The 19,969-nt window shown below is 41.7% G+C and overlaps 1 protein-coding gene across 2 annotated transcripts; it reads left to right on the plus strand.

Annotated features, from left to right (window-relative positions):
• Positions 1–901: 901 nt before the first annotated feature.
• Positions 902–18,785, plus strand: PRKAB2 (protein kinase AMP-activated non-catalytic subunit beta 2). 2 transcript variants are annotated; one of them, XM_010384000.2, is made up of 8 exons: positions 902–2,985; positions 3,247–3,425; positions 7,810–7,976; positions 8,796–8,889; positions 9,115–9,235; positions 13,878–14,011; positions 14,661–14,729; positions 16,779–18,785. In XM_010384000.2, the coding sequence occupies exons 2-8, from the start codon at positions 3,270–3,272 to the stop codon at positions 16,854–16,856; spliced, it is 819 nt and encodes a 272-aa protein (XP_010382302.1). In that variant the 5' UTR covers positions 902–2,985; positions 3,247–3,269; the 3' UTR covers positions 16,857–18,785. The 2 variants fall into 2 exon arrangements, with proteins under 2 accessions (XP_010382302.1, XP_030792644.1); XM_030936784.1 differs by lacking the exon at positions 902–2,985 and having other exon boundaries at positions 3,077–3,425.
• The last annotated feature ends 1,184 nt before the right edge of the window (positions 18,786–19,969 follow it).

Consider the following 19,969-nt stretch of genomic DNA (forward strand, 5'->3'; position numbering starts at 1 on the left):
GGGTGGGGACACAGAACCAAACCATATCACCAGGTGAAGGACATTAATGGTTTTTTTTTCCATTTTAGGGTTTGTGTTTTTCTATTATATGAATAAAGACATATATGTGCTTATAGGTTTTGTGTGAACTTGTTTTTCTATCACTTGGATAAATACCCAGGAGTGGGAATTACTATGCTACATGATTAAGTAAATGCTTAACTTTAAAAAAAAAGATCAGATTGTTTTTTTGAAACAGTAACCATCAAGATCAGATGTTATACCTATCCTTGGTCATAAATGGAGGATGAAACTTGGTGAGTGGAGATGGGAATATAAGCCTCCAGATGCCCAATTTAACCTGTCATCCAGTTCTGTAAAATCAATACACTCTTCCCTCATTCTCACATCCTCACCTCTCAGAGGAAGCGAGATCTCTTTAGCAGTGTGTGTAAATGCTTGCATGTGAGGTTACCCATGTTATTTTCCTGTTTATTAGGCAGAATGGTCGATCTGAGGAGACCAGGGCAATGACATCCTAGACACAGTAACATCAGGACAACCCCCACCAATTACTTTTCCTATGACCTCCTTCTTTTCCTTCCCTTTAGAAAGAAGAGCACTGGGGTGACAGCAATAAATCTAAAGGGAACAATTATACTGATACTGGTTAAGAAGATCTTGTATCTTTACCTACTTATTCCTGAATCTAAGAAAAAAAAAGGAATTTGGGACTAAGGAGAATTCATTCTTCCTACAGTGTCATATTACATTTGTTCTGTGTCTAAAACATGCAATATTCAAAATTGACTTTTATTATTAACTGTTGAGTAACTTACAAATGTTGTTAGAGCAGAGCAGGGCAGAACAGTGTCATGATAATCTTCCAAAGGAGATAATACAAAAGTCATTTCCATTTAGCTGTGTAAAAACAGTTTATTTCTCTCCTTCAGTTTTCCATTGGCTAACATACTTTGTTTCTGCTAAGCTGATTTGACTACTGCAAGGAAATACATACCAAGGACATATTACTTGGCATGGTGAAACCACGTTGGGGTCAGAAAACTGAATACTACACAAGTCAAGGTTTAATGTATTACACCTTGAAGGGCCTTGCTTCAGTGTCCTATGGTAAGGAATTGAGGGGTGGAGGGAGAAAGGTAGGGATAACCAAAAAGGATGTACTCAGACAGTAAAGATTTCGGAGGGGTGAGCAAGAAGTTGCAGTAAAATCGTACCTTTTTTTTTTTCTTCCTGTAAACTGTCTTTGGTTTATGAGCCAAAGAATGAGTTTATAAGGGGGCAGAGCAAAGAATGGGGTAGTAGTGAATTTGTTGTACTTAAGTGGGCTGTCAACTTCATAATATAAAAATGAACTTTTCAACAAATAGAGCTGCTCACTCGGAAAGGGTGGCCTATGTAACTTGGGGTTCCCCATCATTGGCGGTGTTTCAGCCTAAGTGGCATATCTTGTTAGAAATGTATTACAGTAAACAGTATTCCTGTATCCTTCATTCCGCAAATGCAAAAGCCTGCTCTGTACAAGGTATATGCAGAATATGAAAAGGTATCAAATCTGGATCTGCTCTCTGCCAGCTGTCAAAGCATTGCTTCTCACACACGTTAATGTGATCCTGTTAAAATGCAGATTCTGAACCCTGGGGATGGGGCCTGATTCTACATTTCTAACAGGCTCCCAGGTGATGCCAACGCTGCTGGTCTGTGTAACACAGATAAACGTTTCTAGTAGAGAAGGAGACATGCAAATACTTATAATACAAAGGTAAGTACCTTAGGGCTTCCACTAATTTTCATAAAAAACCTGGATCCCTCCCAACCCTAGGACTGCCTTTGCCCTTTTTATACCTTTAGGGTTCCTTCTGATGTTTTCGTTGTTGCTATCTTCCTTGAATTTTATTTCTTCTGAGGTTTCTCACTGCGTATGGTGTTTCTTAGCCTAGGAAAGCCTTTTCGTTATTCTCCTAAGACTAACATTTTACTAATTTGTCAAAGTCTAGCTCCTAAATACGCCATCTTGAATTCTTCCCTGCAACCCCAGTCGGGCTGACAGCTCCTTCCTTGTCTCTCCTCATTGAGCAGGTTTTTCTTGTGGGGGGTGCGGGGGGCGGGGGGAGGGCGGAGGGACGGAGTGTCGCTCGGTCGCCAGGCTGGAGTGCAGTGGTGAGATCTCGGCTCACTGCAACCTCCACCTCCCGGGTTCAAGCGATTCTCCCGCCTCATCCTCCCCAGTAGCTGAGACTTCCGGCGCGCGCCACCACGCCCAGCTAATTTTTGTATTTTTAGTAGAGACCGGGTTTCAACTTGTTGGCCAGGATGGTCTTGATCTCCTGACTTCGTGATCCGCTCGCCTAGGCCTCCCAAAGTGCCGGGATTACAGGCGTGAGCCACCGCGCCCGGCCAGAACAGTTTTAACCTCCAGCAATGGCCACTGCTTCCTTCTGCCTGCAGTTGGAAGTCAGTTTCAGTTTTCTTATTCCCTATAAGGAACCCACCTCTCCCGTCGCCTAACACACAGATGCTGCCCAGAAAACGTGCTGGCGCACCTCAGGCTGGGTAGAAAGCCGCGCCGCTCCTCCCGGTACCGAGCGCCAAAGCCCAGGGAGGCGGCCTCCGAGTGTCCTGTGGGTACGTCCCTTCCGCCGGGTAGTCTCAGAGGCCCAGCGCTCCAATGATCCCGGGTGCAGTCCCCCCAGGAGGCACAGGCCCTGCCTGGCGCCCCCTCCTGGCGCTGGAGGCTGCGTGCGACTGCCCACCATCGAGGCGGCGGCGGCTAGAGAGGCCGGCGGGCCCGGGACACCGAGGCTGCAGGCCGCAGGGAACGCGCACGGGGCCGAGTCCGCGCCGCCCGCCTTGTAGCCATTTTAGGAGGAATCGCTGATCGCCAGCGAGGGGTGCGGCTTCAATTTCAATAACTTTATTGGTGGCCTGATCTGCAGAACAGTCATCACTTCAGTGGCCCCTGGAGGAGGGAGCGCATCGCCCGAGGTGACTGGGGTGGGGGCGCCCCTGGCAGTGAGCGCGGGGACGCGGGGGAGTCCCGATAGCTTGTTTCCCGACTAGGGGCAGCGAGGGCACTAGGGTATTTGCTGGCATTCCCGCAGGCCAGGAGGGAGAAGGCTCCGGGGCTTGGCTTCCCTGGGGCGGGGAAATCCCTTGCCCTGTCCCAAGGCGCATGGGCGGGGCCGGGGGGGCGCCCCTGACGCGGCTGCTGAGGTGTTCCCAGCCCGGTGTGGTTCTCCGCGGTAGGTGGTCCCCGACAAGCTGCAGCCATGGGAAACACCACCAGCGACCGGGTGTCCGGGGAGCGCCACGGTGCCAAGGCTGCCCGCTCCGAGGGCGCAGGCGGTCATGCCCCGGGGAAGGAGCACAAGATCATGGTGGGCAGTACGGACGACCCCAGCGTGTTCAGCCTCCCCGACTCCAAGGTAAGGGTCCCACGCCCGCAGTTGGTGGCAGTACTGCAGCGGGTTGATTTCCGGGCTCCTCTTCCCTTTCTTGGTTCTTTTCTGCCGCGCCGAACGGGGCTATGGTTTTTTGAATTAAAAGGATTTTTCGGGGACAGAGGTGTTGGATGGTAATTCCTCTTGCAGTGCCGCCTCAAAATAGGATAAAGAGGCGGAGTTCTTGTTTTCCTGGTGTTCTGACTAATCTGTTGGCCACATTTTTAGGATGGGGACAATAGACATCCCCGATCCTTGGTTCTTCCTAACATGCACGAGTGGCTCTCCTCTATAGCGTTGCCGAATTTGTAGTTTGTTAGCCCCAGAGGACAACTTCAGAGGGTAGGTTGCACGAGTTGCTAACCATAGGTGGTAGTTTCTCACCTTTGCCCTGAGGTGGCTACATGAAATTCTTTTTCTGAAAATTTCTATGTATCAATATCATTTTTGCCCTTCTAGCAGCTCTGCACTTGTGATCTTCCCTTTTGGCACGGCTGTAAGCAGCAACTACTTGCTTATTGAATACTTTCCCCTAGTCTTGGGGATCAATTAAGGACATCATTTGGTTGACTGCTTAATTTTTGTCCCATACTTTATAGTTGTGGCTGAGGCTGTGCCTCTTTCACGCCCCGCTGCTGCTCCGCAGGTGGAAGAGCCAATGATTCCACGACTTGTTTACTCCCCAGTAGTACTTCAAAATGTTGCGTGGCTAAAAAACGACAACCCATAGCTGCCTTGAAGACCTTGCTCTCAATTCCAAGGACTTTCAGGAAGATCCAACTTGTTTTTTCACTCTGTAAAGAAAGGACAGATGGAGCTGATAGCAGCAATTACCATTCTAATGTTTCTAATCGCTTTTAGAGCTGGCAGCATGAAATACAGGTAGTTTCTCCAGGTAGACTGACTGGATGAGATAGAAAAATGGAGGGCTTGAGGAGATTGGGGTGTATTTGATGTTTCCTATCATTTCGTCACTTCCCAGGGAACTGGGGCTTTAGAGAGTGAATAGAGTATTATTTGTCATATTGTTAGCACGTGGAATTTGGATTCCATGATTTATTTCCTTGGATCTCAATTGATAACATCATCACAGCCAGGCGCGGTGGCTCACGCCTGTAATCCCAGCACTTTGGGAGGCCGAGGACATTGGATCATTTGAGGTCAGGAGTTCGAGACCAGCCTGACCAACATGGTGAAACGTCGTCTCTACTAAAAATACAAAAAAAATTAGCTGGGCGTGGTGGTGCATGCCTGTAGTCCCAGCTACTCGGGAGGCTGAGGCAGGAGAATCGCTTGAACCTGGGAGGCAGTGATTGCAGTGAGTGGAGATCAAGTCACTGCACTCCAGCCTGGGCGACAGAGTGAGACTCTGTCTCAAAAGAAAAGAAAAAAAAAAAAAAAACCAACCAACCATAATCACAGAGAAGTGAGAGTGATTAAAAGGAGCACTTATTGGGGTTTATTCTCCATTCTTATTTGGGCTACCTACAAGCCATCTGAATTTACTTATTCAAAGCTTTCGAAAGATGATCTGCCTCATTATATTTTTACCCTTTTCCTACGCTGATGACTCAGGATTTAAATACAGTGTATTTGTTGAACTGTGACTGCAGTAATTGGTGTCCTGATTAAAAGCCAGGTTGCTCTGTCTGAACTGGGGCCTATTTTGTATTATTCTTATCTCTCACATCAGTCTTGGTATTTGTGAATTAAGAAAATTATTCATATAATTTTCAGATGGTCTGAAAATTAGTTCAGATAATTCCTAAGGTCTCATTTAAATCTAAAATTTTATAGTTCTCAATCTACCCTCTTTACTTCTAACCTCAACATTTTACTTAAACATCAAACTGTAGTTCTAATTGTTGTTTTGCCTCTTTTCCTGGTAGTTTTGCTGAGTAACTTGGAGTAAATAATCTTTCTGCTAGTCAGCCGCATTCATTCCTACTACAGAAATGTCATGTCATAAGTGGAAGGGCTTTCCTCCAAAGCTAGGCATATTAATAGTTTGTAGCTTTCAAATTCTAAACTGAAAATCCTGTCATAAAAGTAACTGATAGAAACAGTGGTAGGGGGGCCTACTTTGCTTGAATGCCTGCCTTTTTCAGTGGACTAGTTCAGTGGTTCTCAATCCTGTTTGCACGTTAGAATCACCTCAGATTTCTTTAAATACTTTTTGGAAAATTTTAAACATTATCAAAGTAGGGGGAGACAATATAATGACATCTATATACGTGCCACCCAGTTTGAAGAATGATCAGATCTTGAATGAACATGTAACATCTATACCCCAGTCCACTATTCCCCCACTAGTTATTTTGAAACAAATTCCCAGACGTTATATCAAATATTATTTTATCTGTAACATTTTAGGATGTACCTCTAAAGATGAGGGTTTTTTGTTTATTTTAACATAATCACGGTATATCTGGGAAGCTTTTTTTCTTTATTTTAACGTAATCCCAGTATTATCTAGAAAGCTTTTTAAAAATAGATTCCCAGATCTTATATCAGAATCTGAGGGTTATTCTTAGGCATATGTCAAATTCTTGATTCTAACGCAGCCAGTTAGGCCAGGGTGCATCGTTCTGATAATATGTAGTTTTCTCTGAAGTCAATTCCTTATGTGAAAGTCCTTTCAATTATCTTTCTCTATTTACTTTGGATTATCCTGCTACTGATGTCTTATACTGTAGTTCTGAGGAATATCAAGAGAATGTATGGAAGGGAAACTGTCAACCATTTTGAAAAGAAAGCCCAAATGAATAAGCTAGTCCTTTTTAATAAAAAAAAAAAAACCCACATTATTCTATTTAGTAATATTTAGGCTTAATACTATACAGTCTTCTTCACCAAAGTCTCTTAAACCAGTCTAAAACAGGGGTCAGCAATCTTTCTGTAAAGGGCCAGATAGTAAACAGTTTAGACTTTGTAGACCATACAGTCTCTGTTATAGCTACACAATTCTGCCACTCTAGCATGTAAGCAGCTATAGACAATATAGGTAAGCAAGGCAGGTATTTTGGTTCAGACCTCTAGTCTCAGCTTCTCTGGAAACTATGGCTTGAGCCCAGGAGTTCAAGGCTGCAGTGAGCTATGATCACACCACTTACTGCATTCCAGCCTGCGTGACAGAGCAAGGTCCTTTCTCAATCAAACAATCAATACAATAATAGGTAAACAAATGGGTAGAGCTGTTTTCAAATAAAACTTGATAAAAGCATCTAGCTCACTGGCTGGCTGCCAATTCTTGGTCCAAAGGATAGTAATGAAAAGAAACAGGAGTTACTGTTTTTACAATCCCACAAACCTCATTTAATAAGAGAGCTACTTTTGATAAAGGAAATTGTATTTTTGATCTCTTGCTCCTTGAGGTTCTAGAATTTTTATTCCTACTCCTGAAATAATTAGTATAAACCTGGGATAGGGGAGTAAGTAAGATTTCATAGCCACTTCTCAAGTTTTAAGAAATCAGTGATCTGGTTTTTGAATTTTTGATGTTTCTTCTTTTTGTAACTTGTTAGCTGAAATAGCGTTTATGAATTACTTATAAACTAGAATTTTGATATCTCTAACTTCCATTACAACTGGTAATTGAGGACTATTCATATTTGCCTATAAAAGTATATGACTGACTTAATTATTTTTTACAGAACCATACTTTGTTTTCATTTTTTTTTTCTCTTAAAAAAGACTCAGTAGCGGGCCGGGCACGGTGGCTCAAGCCTGTAATCCCAGCACTTAGGGAGGCCAAGGTGGGTGGGTCACGAGGTCAGGAGATGGAGACCATCCTGGCTAACACGGTGAACCCCCGTCTCTACTAAAAATACAAAACCTAGCCGGGCAAGGTGGCGGCGCCTGTAGTCCCAGCTGCTCGGGAGGCTGAGGCCTGAGAATGGTGTGAACCCGGGAGGCGGAGCTTGCAGTGAGCCGAGATCGCGCCACTGCACTCCAGCCTGGGCGACAGAGCAAGACTCTGTCTCAACAAATAAAAAATAAAAAAATAAGAAAGACTCAGAAGCATATCATAATTGCCTGCCTGTGAGTTAAACTAGTGGTAGGGAGTTAGTTTTTTTTCTTTTTCTTTTTTTAAAGGGAGAGTCTAAGGCTGTGAAAGGGTGAGTGATACAGGTAGACTCAAAAGTTAGGCTTTAATTTAGGCAGTGCTTGAGCATAGGCCATTTGACCATTTTTGGTCCTAGATGAGTTCTTTTTCTATAATTTGTTCAAACTCTGATTTAGTTGCTAATTTTGGGGTTTATATCCTTAGCTAAAGCCTAGCCCCCTTCTCTACTCTAGGAAGGAGAGTGACCTTTTTAGAATTCTTGGGTCACAGTTTATTCTAGGGATGACCTACTCCTTCTTACAGCTCCCTGGGGACAAAGAGTTTGTATCATGGCAGCAGGATTTGGAGGACTCCGTAAAGCCCACACAGCAGGCCCGGCCCACTGTTATCCGCTGGTCTGAAGGAGGCAAGGAGGTCTTCATCTCTGGGTCCTTCAACAATTGGAGCACCAAGATTCCACTGATTAAGAGGTGACAAGTATCTTGGTTGAATCTCAGGGTCCAGGAATAGAGACCTGATTTCTTTTCTCAGAAGAGAGACCCAGCTGGACTACTTTTCTCCACCTGCTAAGGACTCTCTCTAGAACATGCCCTTTTCTGTGGCCACTTAGTATATCTGTGGGATTTTTTTAACCTCATAGTGAGTCAGAGGTGTTTTATCCCTTAGAATTTCATTGCCTCAGAGGGATTCATAATAGCTTTGTGACTACATTCTTTAGGACTATGTCATACAAGTCCTGTCTATGCTTGTGGGAAGTCTTCTGTAACTGGCTGAGTCTTGTTGCTCTGACTTCTGCACTAAAGCAAAACACATTTTGAAGTTCTAGGTAGTCATGTTATTTGTTGCTTCCAAAGCAATAATGAATGATTTAACTGGTTGTCAGAATGAGCCTTTGGATGATAGTTCATTTTCCAGAAAAGGTTCACCAAAACAAAGTACCTTGAGGCACTTCTGTATCCTGAACCTACCTATCTCATTTGCACTGGTGAGGAACTTGTTCTACTGAAGCAAAATAGTTATACTAAGGTGAACCATTTGAGGGGATTAATGTTTTTATTATTCTTTTCCAGATATTGGTTAAGAACTAACGTTGTTGGGAGGAGCTGGTAAATACATGTCCAAGATGGTACAGAAAAGGAGAATGGGTTTATATGTTGTTTTTTACACCAGGGATACAAGGCTTAGGAATCTGGGAAATTATTCGTATGATACTATGATTGCCATTTGTTTTTTACATTCAGTCTTCTAAAAGAAACTTGGCCTGTTTGCCTTTCTTTTTTCTTCTGTAGCCATAATGACTTTGTTGCCATCCTGGACCTCCCTGAGGGAGAACATCAGTACAAGTTCTTTGTGGATGGACAGTGGGTTCATGATCCATCAGAGGTAAGGCCTTGATCTCCAAGGGTAACCACTGACTTAGCAGTCTCATTTTAGCTGTCATTTCTGTCAAGACTGATGGGCAACAGCTCCTCTACACTGGAGGATTTCTCTCTTGATAAAACGTGGAGGTGCTGAGTACAATCACATGTAAATTTTAGTAAAAAAGGAAGGTTGGATGGGAGAGATAGATTTGAAAGACTCATTAATTCTTTGTATTCACTGTTTCAGCCTGTGGTTACCAGTCAGCTCGGCACAATTAACAATTTGATCCATGTCAAGAAATCTGATTTTGAGGTGTTTGATGCTTTAAAGCTAGATTCTTTGGAAAGTTCTGAGACATCTTGTAGAGGTAATTTTGTAGTATTTACTCTCTCTTGCTGTGTCTTTCTTGTAATGTATGTTCCTTCCTAAAAGTTGTTTATGTGTGTGTTTATATATATATATATATAGAGAGAGAGAGAGAGAAAGGGAGAGAGAGTGGGGGGTGGGAGGCAAGAGAGAGACAGAGATATTTCTCCTATAAACATTTAAGTCTTTTCTTTGCAGCAAACATACACACACACACACACACACACACACACACACACTGTAACACAAGTCTCATGATACAATGTTTACCTTATTACATGTGATACACTCTATTTTCCATGTTATCTTTTATAACCACTAATGGGCTACAGCCTATAGTTTGAAAAGCTGTTTCTAGTAATATTTCAAGTTTTCCACTGACCTTTGATGATATTACTCAGAAGAGAAGATACATGTATGTAGTTTGTTGGGTATGCCCCATCTTAATCCTGCCAGTTTGAGAGCTCAGTTAGCAGTTTCATGATTTTATGAGGCCCAAAAAGTGTGGGGGAAAAAAAAAAGGTTAAAAAAAAGAAAAGAAAACCAACAGCCTAGGCAATATGGCAAGACCCATCTCTACAAAAAATTTTTAAAAATTAGCCGAGTGTAATGGCACAAGTCTGTGGGCCCAACAACTTGGGAGGCTGAGGCGTGAGGATTACTTGAGCCCAGGAGGTTGAGGCTGCTGTGAACTATGTTTGAGCCTCCGCACTCCAGCCTGGGTAATAGAGTGAGATCCTGCCTCAAAAACAAGACAACCACTGCCCCTGCCCCCCGCCCCCCTCCCCGCGACAATTCTGTTGTAGATAATTGAAATGTTGTAAGTTTTTGGTTAAAAAAAAAAAAAAATCTTTGGTAGCGGAAAAGATCTTTATACTTTTATTTCCTATAATATTACTTGATCCAAGGCCTTCATCTCTACTTAGAATTGCTATAGTATCAGAGAATGTTTTGCTAACCACACTTGTAGTTACCATTTTTTTACTTTACAATAAGAGCTAAGACTATCTAAAGAATTGTGCACTGTATTCCCAGTGAGCACACTTCTCTCTAATGAGTTCAAAGCCTACCTCTGCTACTAAGTAGTTTTGCTATCATGAACAAATCTCTCAACCGTTTTCATTCTGAGTTTCTTCACAGTAAAACCAGGGACTTATCCTTTCAGTGATTCTCAGCTGAGGAGGCACAATACCTTAAGTGGAACATATTTGAATTTCAGGGGAGAAGGGTGGCTTTGCTGTTTCTAAAGGAAATTATTGCCTGGGCACAGTGGCTCAGGCCTGTAATCCCAGCACTTTGGGAGGCCTAGGTCGGGGGATCACCTGAGGTCAGGAGCTCGAGACCAATATGGCTACCATGGTGAAACCCTGTCTCTAATAAAAATACAAATTAGCCAAGCGTGGTGATACACGCCTCTAGTCCCGGCTGGCTACTCAGGAGGTTGAAGCGGGAGAATCACTTGAACCTGGGAGAGGGAGGTTGCAGTGAGCTGAGAAGGCGCCACTGTACTCCAGCCTGGGTGACAGAGTGAGACTTTGTCTCAAGAAAAAAAGAAAAAAGCCTGGCACAGTGGCTCATGCCTGTAATCCCAGCACTTTGGGAGGCCGAGGCGGGCGGATCATGAGGTCAGAAGATCAAGACCATCCTGGCTAACACGGTGAAACCCCGTCTCTACTAAAAAAATACAAAAAATTAGCTGGGCGTGGTGGCCGGCGCCTGTAGTCCCAGCTACTCGGGAGGCTGAGGCAGGAGAATGGCCTGAACCCGGGAGGCTGAGCTTGCAGTGAGCCGAGATCACGCCACTGCACTCCAGCCCGGGTGACAGAGCGAGACTCCGTCTCAAAAAAAAAAAAAAAAAAAAAAAAAAGATTTATCAATAGTGTAATAATCTATTGAGGAAAATTTTGAAAATGTTGTTTTCATCATATAAGCTCAGAAGGTTAAACTGGACATTATTTTTGACTGGTAGGACAATAATCTAAAAGGGTTTAAAAATGCCGATTTAGATTATGAGGATACTTGTGACTAATTTTTGTATTATATGATTCTGGCTAAGTAACCAGTAAATAATAGACATGTAATCATAATTATATAGAGAGGAAACTAACATACTTTTGATATTTCCCTCTTTCCCCTAATTTCCCAATCTATTGAGGTAACGCTTATAATCCATTTTTTACTGGGAATCTACAGATAATGGATTTTAGTCTGCCCTCATTTACTATCTAGTCATGTATGTAACTTTAGGCAAATAACCAATTTGTATTCATTTTTTTTCTGGTGAAAAGGCAATAAAAACTATTTTGTGCATTTCCCAAGGGTATTTTGTGGATCATGTAACAAAATAACAAAGCATAATACTTTGTAAAGTTTCAGGTTCCATATGTTTTAAAGATAGTATTTATTATCAGAGTATTCTACTTTTTTTCCTTTTGCCTTGTATGTGTTTTTTTATTTTTAATTGACACATAACAATCGTACATATTTGTGAGATACAATGTGATGTTTCAATACATTTCATATGTGTAATGATCAAGTCAGGACAATTAGCGTATTCATCATCTCAAACATTTGTCATTTCTTTGTGGTGATAACATTCAAAATCCTTTCTTCTAGCTATTTTATTTTGTTACATTATTGTTACCTATATTCACTCTACTGTGCAATAGAACACTGGAACTTAGTTCTTACAATGAATTTGGTGGCTCACACCTGTAATCCTAGCACTTTGGGAGGCTGAAGTGGGAGGATCATTTGAGCCCAGGAGTTTGAGACCAGCCTGGGCAACATAGTGAGGCCCTCTCTCTACAAAAAAATCAAAAAATTAGCTAGGCATGGTGGCATGTGCCTTTAGTACCAACTACTCTGAAGGCTGAGGTAAGAGGATCGCTTGAGCCCAGGAGGTCAAGGCTGTAGTGAGCCGTGATCAAGCCACTGCACTCCAGCCTAGGTGACAGGGCAAGACCCTGTCTCAAAAAAGAAACAATACTGGCCGGGCGTGGTGACTCAAGCCTGTAATCCCAGCACTTTGGGAGGCCGAGATGGGCGGATCACGAGGTCAGGAGATCGAGACCATCCTGGCTAACACGTTGAAACCCCGTCTCTACTAAAAAAAAATACAAAAAACTAGCAGGACAACGTGGCGGGCGCCTGTAGTCCCAGCTACTCCGAAGGCTGAGGCAGGAGAATGGCGTAAGCCCGGGAGGCAGAGCTTGCAGTGAGCTGAGATCCGGCCACTGCACTCCAGCCTGGGTGACAGAGTCAGACTCCGTCTCAAAAAAAAAAAAAAAAAAAAATTAAATAAAAGATACTATCATAATATATTTCTCTTCATTTTAGTATGTTTCCTTCTATTCTTGTCTGCATACTTTTTTCATTTTTTTGGAGGTGTAATTTATACATCATAAAATTAACTCTTAAATTGTACAACTCAGTAATTTTTAGTATACTCAGAGCTGTGTGATTATCACAGCTATCTAATTCCAGAGTATTTTTATCACCTGCAGAATAAACCCTGTACCCATTAGCAGTCACATCTCATTCCCTCCTCCCCTCCGCCTCTGGCAACCACAAATCTTGCTGTCTTAAGGATTTGCCTGTTCTGGACTTTTCATATCAGTGGAATCCTACAAATTGTGGTCTTTTGTGACTTGCTTCTTAGCATCGTGTTTTCAGGGTTCATCCATCTTGTAACCATGTATCAGTACTTTGCTCTTTTTTATGGCTGAATAAGAGCCCATTGTATGGACATACTCTGTTTATCCATTCATTAGTTAATAGACATCTTGATTGTTTCTACTTTTTGGCTATTATAAATAATGCTACTATGAACATACAAGTTTTTGTGTGGACATATGTTTTCATTTCTTTTGGGTATATACCCAGTGTATAATTGCTGGGTCATGTAGTAACTTTATGTTTAACTATTTGAGGAACTGCCAAACTGTTTTCCAAAGTGGCGGGACTACTTTACATTCCCTCTAGCAGTGGGAATAGTGTGAGCGTTCCAATTTCTCCATTCCTTTGTTGACACTTGTTACTGTCTATCTGTTTGATTTTAACTGTCCTAGTGAGTATGAAATGGTAGCTTATTATGGTTTTGATTTGCATTTCCCTAATGACAGTTACATACATTTTGTCCTTATTGTTGCAATCATTATTGTATTGGTAGTCTTAGGGGTTTATAAACTTGTTGTTTGGCTGGAAAAAAAAATCTAATCTTTTCCCATTGTTTGAAAGTTACAAGGCATCTTCACATCCATTATCTAATTTGATTTCCTCAAAAACATCATGAAATAGGGCAAATATTATTTTTATTTTATGAAGAAACTGACCATTATGAAGGGATTCTTCCAAGGTCCTACAACTGATAAATGTAATAGCTCTTCCTTGAGCCTGGGTCTTTGAGTCTTTATCTCTTTGTCTCCCAAATCATGTTGCCATGTTGAGGAGCTTCATGGTTTATGTCCAGGGGACTCGGATTTTTTCTCTGGTTACCTTACAGCTGTAGATCCCACAGGTCACAAGTTTGTGATCCAGGACTTCTACTATATTTAATGTTAGCTGTCATGTATTGATAACTTTTTCCATGCATTCTTGCTAATTCTCCAACTCTTTCTCATATTTGTATAAATATCTTTCAGACCTTTCCAGCTCACCCCCAGGGCCTTATGGTCAAGAAATGTATGTGTTTCGATCTGAGGAAAGATTCAAATCCCCACCCATCCTTCCTCCTCATCTACTTCAAGTTATTCTTAACAAAGACACTAATATTTCTGTGAGTATCCTCAGTATTACTGGCGCATCTGGGAGTGTCTAGGACCATTTGGACCAAAGTTCAGAGATCCTGGAGGTTAGGATGATTACAGAGGTGTGTTGAGATTACAAGTCATACACATATCAGTAACATTACAGATTGCCTTTTTCCAGTGCTGAGTCACAGCTGCTTCAGCCACTCATATAAAAAATCGTAGTTGTCTCCTCATCGTTATAAAATCAGGATCAGAGCTATGGACTTCTATTTGAGCACAGCATGAAGGAGTAGTTATCATTTGGGGATGTACAAAAGAATTATAAAAGTTTTTTTGTATATAATTTATGTCTCTATTCAATCTACTTGATTCCTACTATGATTATTTTTGCCTTGCATTTTGCCACAACTCTTCCTTGTGTGTTGTGGGCAAGATTTTCATTTTAACTCTCTTAAGGAAGATTAGTAGATGCTGAGGCATAAGATTTCTGCCCTGGACTGGTAATTTTTCTAATTTTCTGTAATAGGATTTTATTATTGATACATAGTAGAGTGGGTACATTATTGAAAAGAGCGCATTCTAGTTTAAATTTCTCAAAGAGCTCTGAGGAAGAGTAAGCTGTTTGGTTTGTCTGTGCCTTAATTTCATTTAGTAATTTTTTTCTCTCTCTCTTAGTGTGACCCAGCCTTACTCCCTGAGCCCAACCATGTTATGCTGAACCATCTCTATGCATTGTCCATTAAGGTGAGTGGTGGCCCCGGCTCTTCACAGAGCTCCCTGGAATGAGAGGTCAAGGGTAACATATGTTCTCAGTGGTTACTTTCTCTGCTATTTCATTGAAGCTGAAACTGGCAGTAATGATCAAATTATAGAAGAACTCTCTTTTTTTAACTAATAGGTTATTTGTTTTAAAATCTCAGTCTCTGTGTTCTGGCTGGCTGAATTGCCTTCTGATAGGACTTTTTTGCTGCCCAGTTATTTTTTGGGTGGCTAGAGTCTTTCCACCAGCTATTTACTTAAGTTTGAGTTCATAGCATAGGATTTATTCTGCAGAAAAAGCAGGTTTAGCTTCTAGTTCAAAGAATGCTTTAATGTGATATTAAGGCTTTCACTTTTTTGAAGGTGGAATTGAGCTACTTTCAGGTGCCTCATTCATATATACTCAGGTGCTTGCATCTCTTCTATACACGAGTTAAAGGAGAGATGTGACCAGATTTGCCCTGTCTCTTCAACTCTAGAGTCCTCCTTGGTTTTTCTGCTGCTTTAGAGTCTGGGCTGAAAATAGCCATTCTTTTCTGTCTTGTTGTGTCTTTGTGGTTTGGCTATTGGAATAAAGTTATATAGCTCTGTGATTATCAAACCAGGCTGATTATCATCAGAGTCTCCTGGGGAAGATTGTAAAAATACAGATTCAGCAGCTCCATTCCTAGAGATTCTGAATAAGTGCATCTAGGATGGGCCCTATAGTTTTTTTAAGCTGCTTTTACTTGGATATATAGCTGGATTTGGGAAATCACTGATACAGCTAACAAATTATGTGGTACAATATAACACTTAAAAATATATTATTGAATTTAATTTTTATAATAACCTGGTAAGTATTATTTTTAACCCCTGTTTTATAGATAAAGAAACTAAGGCTCAGAGAAGGTCAAATTGCCAGTGAGTACCAGAGACAGGACTGCTGAGGTCCAATCCTCCTATGTTAACTTCATATTCTTTCCTATATTATCATTATGCCAGGTATTTCCAAGTAGGTTTTTCTCATTTCCACAAAACCTGTGGAAGTGTAAAAGTGAATTTTTTACCTGCCTTGCTTCTGTCGTATTTAGGCTTTGTGTCAACTCTGGAGTGTTAACGCGAGAAGCATTCATGGTGGATAATACCTTATAGGGGAAGGTAGAAGGATACACTTGTTCTTAATCGGATTTGCTTAGGTTCTTTGGGATCTGATGGATTTTGCCTCCTGTAACTGCTCGTTGGGTGTCATTTAATTTACCTAGGCTTGCCATCTCCTCCTGTGGTACATCTGTAGTCTGCAACACAGCCTGGGAAATGGTGCCTCTTGCTCTCTTCTTACTGGTTCTGACTCAGGTGAAGGTGTTGGTTGTTGTGGCTCATCTTGGTTCAGACCCATTCCTGATTCTCTCAGATTGTTTAGGCGGTTTGGAATTGATCCATTGGATTGGGTGTCTTTCTGAAGAGGATTTTGGCATCTACTTTGTTCGAGGATGGAGAGGGATTCCTAGGTTCCCTCTAAATCAGAGAGATCTTTTTGAATTCATCCCTGGCATTAAATGGAAATTAGACCTGCTTTGGGACTTGGAGATAGTTTTTCAGAAGGATTGTTTCTTTTTTTCTCATTGTCTTTAAGACTTTCTTCTAGAAATGGATGCCAGAATATTTCTTTCTTTTTTTTTTCCTTGCTAGTTTTAGGCCCAATATTAGAATTTAAAGTAGGGAAGGGAGCAAGGTAGGAGACTAATATTTCTTCAGCACTTTTATGTGTCAGAAACTATGTCAGATATTCTCATGTAATCATCAGAGCCACCTTAATGGTAGGTGTTATCTTTTGTAATGATGAGATAAAAGACTTGGACACACTAAGTAGATTACCCAAGGCCACAAGTAGAATGATGACAGGAGTCAGAATTGGAACTAAAACTTATCTGACCTCCTTCTCTCACATCAAACTATCTCTGTTAAAAGTGAGTGACTGAAGGACTGATGGCTGGGAAGAGCTACCTACTGTCTGAACTAATGAATTAGCTGCGTATGTTTCTTTTCTTGCAGGACAGTGTGATGGTCCTTAGTGCAACCCATCGCTACAAGAAGAAGTATGTTACTACTCTGCTATACAAGCCCATCTGAAGGGATCCCTTCTTGCCTCCAAGGATTCAGGAGAAGCATCTCCCTTGCCTTTCTGGACTGAACCAGTCTTACCTGAGACTGGAAGGCTGATTTGCTTTGAGGCTGATATGTGTGTTTCAGAGCCTCTGAGTAGGACGCTCTGCTTTTGCATTTGATTGCAGATGAGAGCTTTATGAGTTCACGGAATTTATTTTAAGAAAAAAAATATACATATGAGAAGAAGGTAAATGGAAGCCTCCTAGCCCCAGCTAGAAGTATTATTTCTGCCTATAGGTTTTCACCAAGACCTGTTTGGGGGCGCTGCAGGAATAACTATATAGGAAGCTTTTTCCTAAAACGAAAGAACAGCAAACTCTTAGGATCCTTGTTGGGCGGAGATTCTATCACTGCTACCTTGGCTCTCCAAGGAATGGGCTTGTGCTAGACCGCTGCCCTACTTAACAGCTGCCTAATTGCAAGGGCAGCTTTTCTTGCATGGGTTCTCTATATTCCCAGAGTATGTGGCACAATGTGTGTTGTTTATATGATACCAGATGCCCCACAAGAACCCGTTTTCCTCTCATTTCACATTCTTCCTTTAATAGCCTCCTTCAGATCCCATACCTGACCCCTCTCTAACACAAAACTCATTGGGTAAGTGACTGAAAAGTTTTGTGGCACCTGATCCAACCCAGACACTAGGCCTGTCAGAAGGTCCCTTTTTAGCCCAGCATAGGCGCAGGCCACTTTGTCGTGTTTGTTTTAACTTCTAAAGGAAATATGTCTCAGCATTATAAGAAAAGCAGAATGCAGAACATCTACTTTTTTGTTTTAGTTTGGTGCCAAGGCTCAGGCTGTATTGGCAAATTCCCGAAAGTTTTCACACTTTGCCTGGCCCTGCTTCTGTCTTTTCTCTCTCAGCAAACAGTTCTGAAGGTAGGAGTGGAACCAGGGAGTACTTTCATGTCTTTCATCCTTGAAAGATTTTTATGTGCCTGCATTTTTTTTTTTTTAATTAAAAAAAAATGCCTTTTCATTGGTCTTAAGAGACTGCATTGGAGAATTTCAGGCTTTTGATAAATGCTTCTTCAGATTTTTTTCTCTAGTCTAGCCTTCCACGTTCTTAGATCAATATGGCCAACCCTGTACACATCACTACACTAAACACTGCTCTAGATAAACTGCTCAAGTTCATTTCATTCATTTGATGCACCTAAAAGGTTCCCTCATTTTAAAGATTGTTAGGCCAAGAAGCAAGAAAGTATTCCTGGCATTCCCAACCATGAAAAGTATCGTTCTTTGCACCAAGTGTTAACAAAATCATTTTGTTCTCCTGCCTCTTCTTTTTAAAGGGTTTGATGATTAAATGGGGTCATTGAATTCCATTTGTGAGCTGAAAAGTATTCAATCCACTTTTGGGGTTCAGAGATAAAACATTTTTTCCCAAGTAGCTGGGGCTCTTCCATTTTACAGATAAGTCAAATAGTACTAAAGGAGGCTAAACTATTGATGAATGAGAGACTCCCTGACTGCTCAGATGAGCCTAGCCACACTGAAAGGGCACCTACAGGTCAGTTTAGCTACCTCCTGTCTTTCCCATGCAAAGCTGACAATGCAGTTGTCTTTGGACTTGTAGACCTCTTGGATTCCAGGTGTGATGGAGTAAAGTATGGGATTGTTGTTTTGCTGGGGTGCAAATAACTAAATGCTTTGGTGGTTAATTGCTAAGAGTAAATACTACTTTAACCATCCAAGGCTACCTTCTGCAGCAAAAGGCTTTTGTGGAGAACCTTTTATGTTCCCAACCACTTTTTGAATGGTGTGCCATTTAAAAATCCAGGCCAGATCCTATTATAACCAACTCTCAGGATTTACAGTCTTCAGTTGTACTAGAATTTTGTTTTTATCCAATACCCATTAAATAAGTGGGCCACTTAGGAGGATTCAAAATCTTGGTTGTTACATGAAGTTTATTATATTCATATTTCTTGTCAACAGTATTGAAACGTAATATCTATGTGTTCCTGTATGAAAATTTTTACTCCACACAGTAGAGTGGGACAGGAAAAGAGATCTCTTCAATTTCTCTCAGGCCTGAGGCTTTTGTGAAATGGGTCTGCCCCCAGTGACAGTAGGTTTTTTTATATATTTTTTTGAGATGGAGTCTCGCTCTGTCGTCCAGGCTAGAGTGCAGTGGTGCGATCTCAGCTCACTGCAAGCTCCACCTCCTGAGTTCATGCCATTCTCCTGCCTCAGCCTCCCAAGTAGCTGGGACTACGGGTGCCCACCACCACGCCCAGCTAATTTTTTGTATTTTTAGTAGAGACGGGGTTTCACCATGTTAGCCAGGATGGTCTCGATCTCTTGACCTTGTGATCCGCCCACCTCGGCCTCCCGACAGTAGATTTTGATGCTAGTGACCTTCAGATCTTTCTATCTGGAAATGTGCAGAGAGTGTCAGTTTCCCAAGTTCTGAGGTAACTCTCAGCCAGATGTGAAATGGGAGCCCACCAGCTGGTATAGAAGGGAATGGGTAGGAGGCACTGGGTGCTGACTCATTCAGCACTGGGTGCTGTCCCTTTTCTGTACTGCTAATACATCCCATGGTTTTGAGAAGCCTTATCTCAGTCTATGGAAGAGAGGGAGGAAGAGAAGGAAGTAACCCAAAGTACTACTCATTTGTCCTTGTGTGTTGATTAGTTAAAGGAATAATTAATTTTATGCTGAGGAGAGTTTGACAGATTTTGAAAACGAGTAAAGGCAAAAACATTTTTTTAGCCTTTATTTTGCCTGTTGGAATTTTACAGAGTCAAAGTAGGCAAAATAAGAAAATAGCTCTTCATGAGGGCTGACCCTTAAAGAACTGCAACATAGTTTTGGAATTGTGGGGAAGAGAAGAGTGACTGAGCTGAGGAGTAATAATAGGAGAATAAAGTCTTGAGTAACTTAGGACTGAAAATGTCCTCTTTTAAAAAGAAATTAAATCAGACACCACATGGTGGTGTCCTTGGATCTCACTGTACAGAATTAGCAGTGTATAACCATCTTCCCTTTGCATCGTGTTCCAATTCTCTCCTCTTTCCTTTCCATTCTGCTTTAAGCTCATTTGTCAGGCATACTTTACCAGAGTGTCA

This window comes from Rhinopithecus roxellana, chromosome 8 (genome assembly GCF_007565055.1).
Source record: "Rhinopithecus roxellana isolate Shanxi Qingling chromosome 8, ASM756505v1, whole genome shotgun sequence".
NCBI classification, from domain to species: domain Eukaryota; kingdom Metazoa; phylum Chordata; class Mammalia; order Primates; family Cercopithecidae; genus Rhinopithecus; species Rhinopithecus roxellana.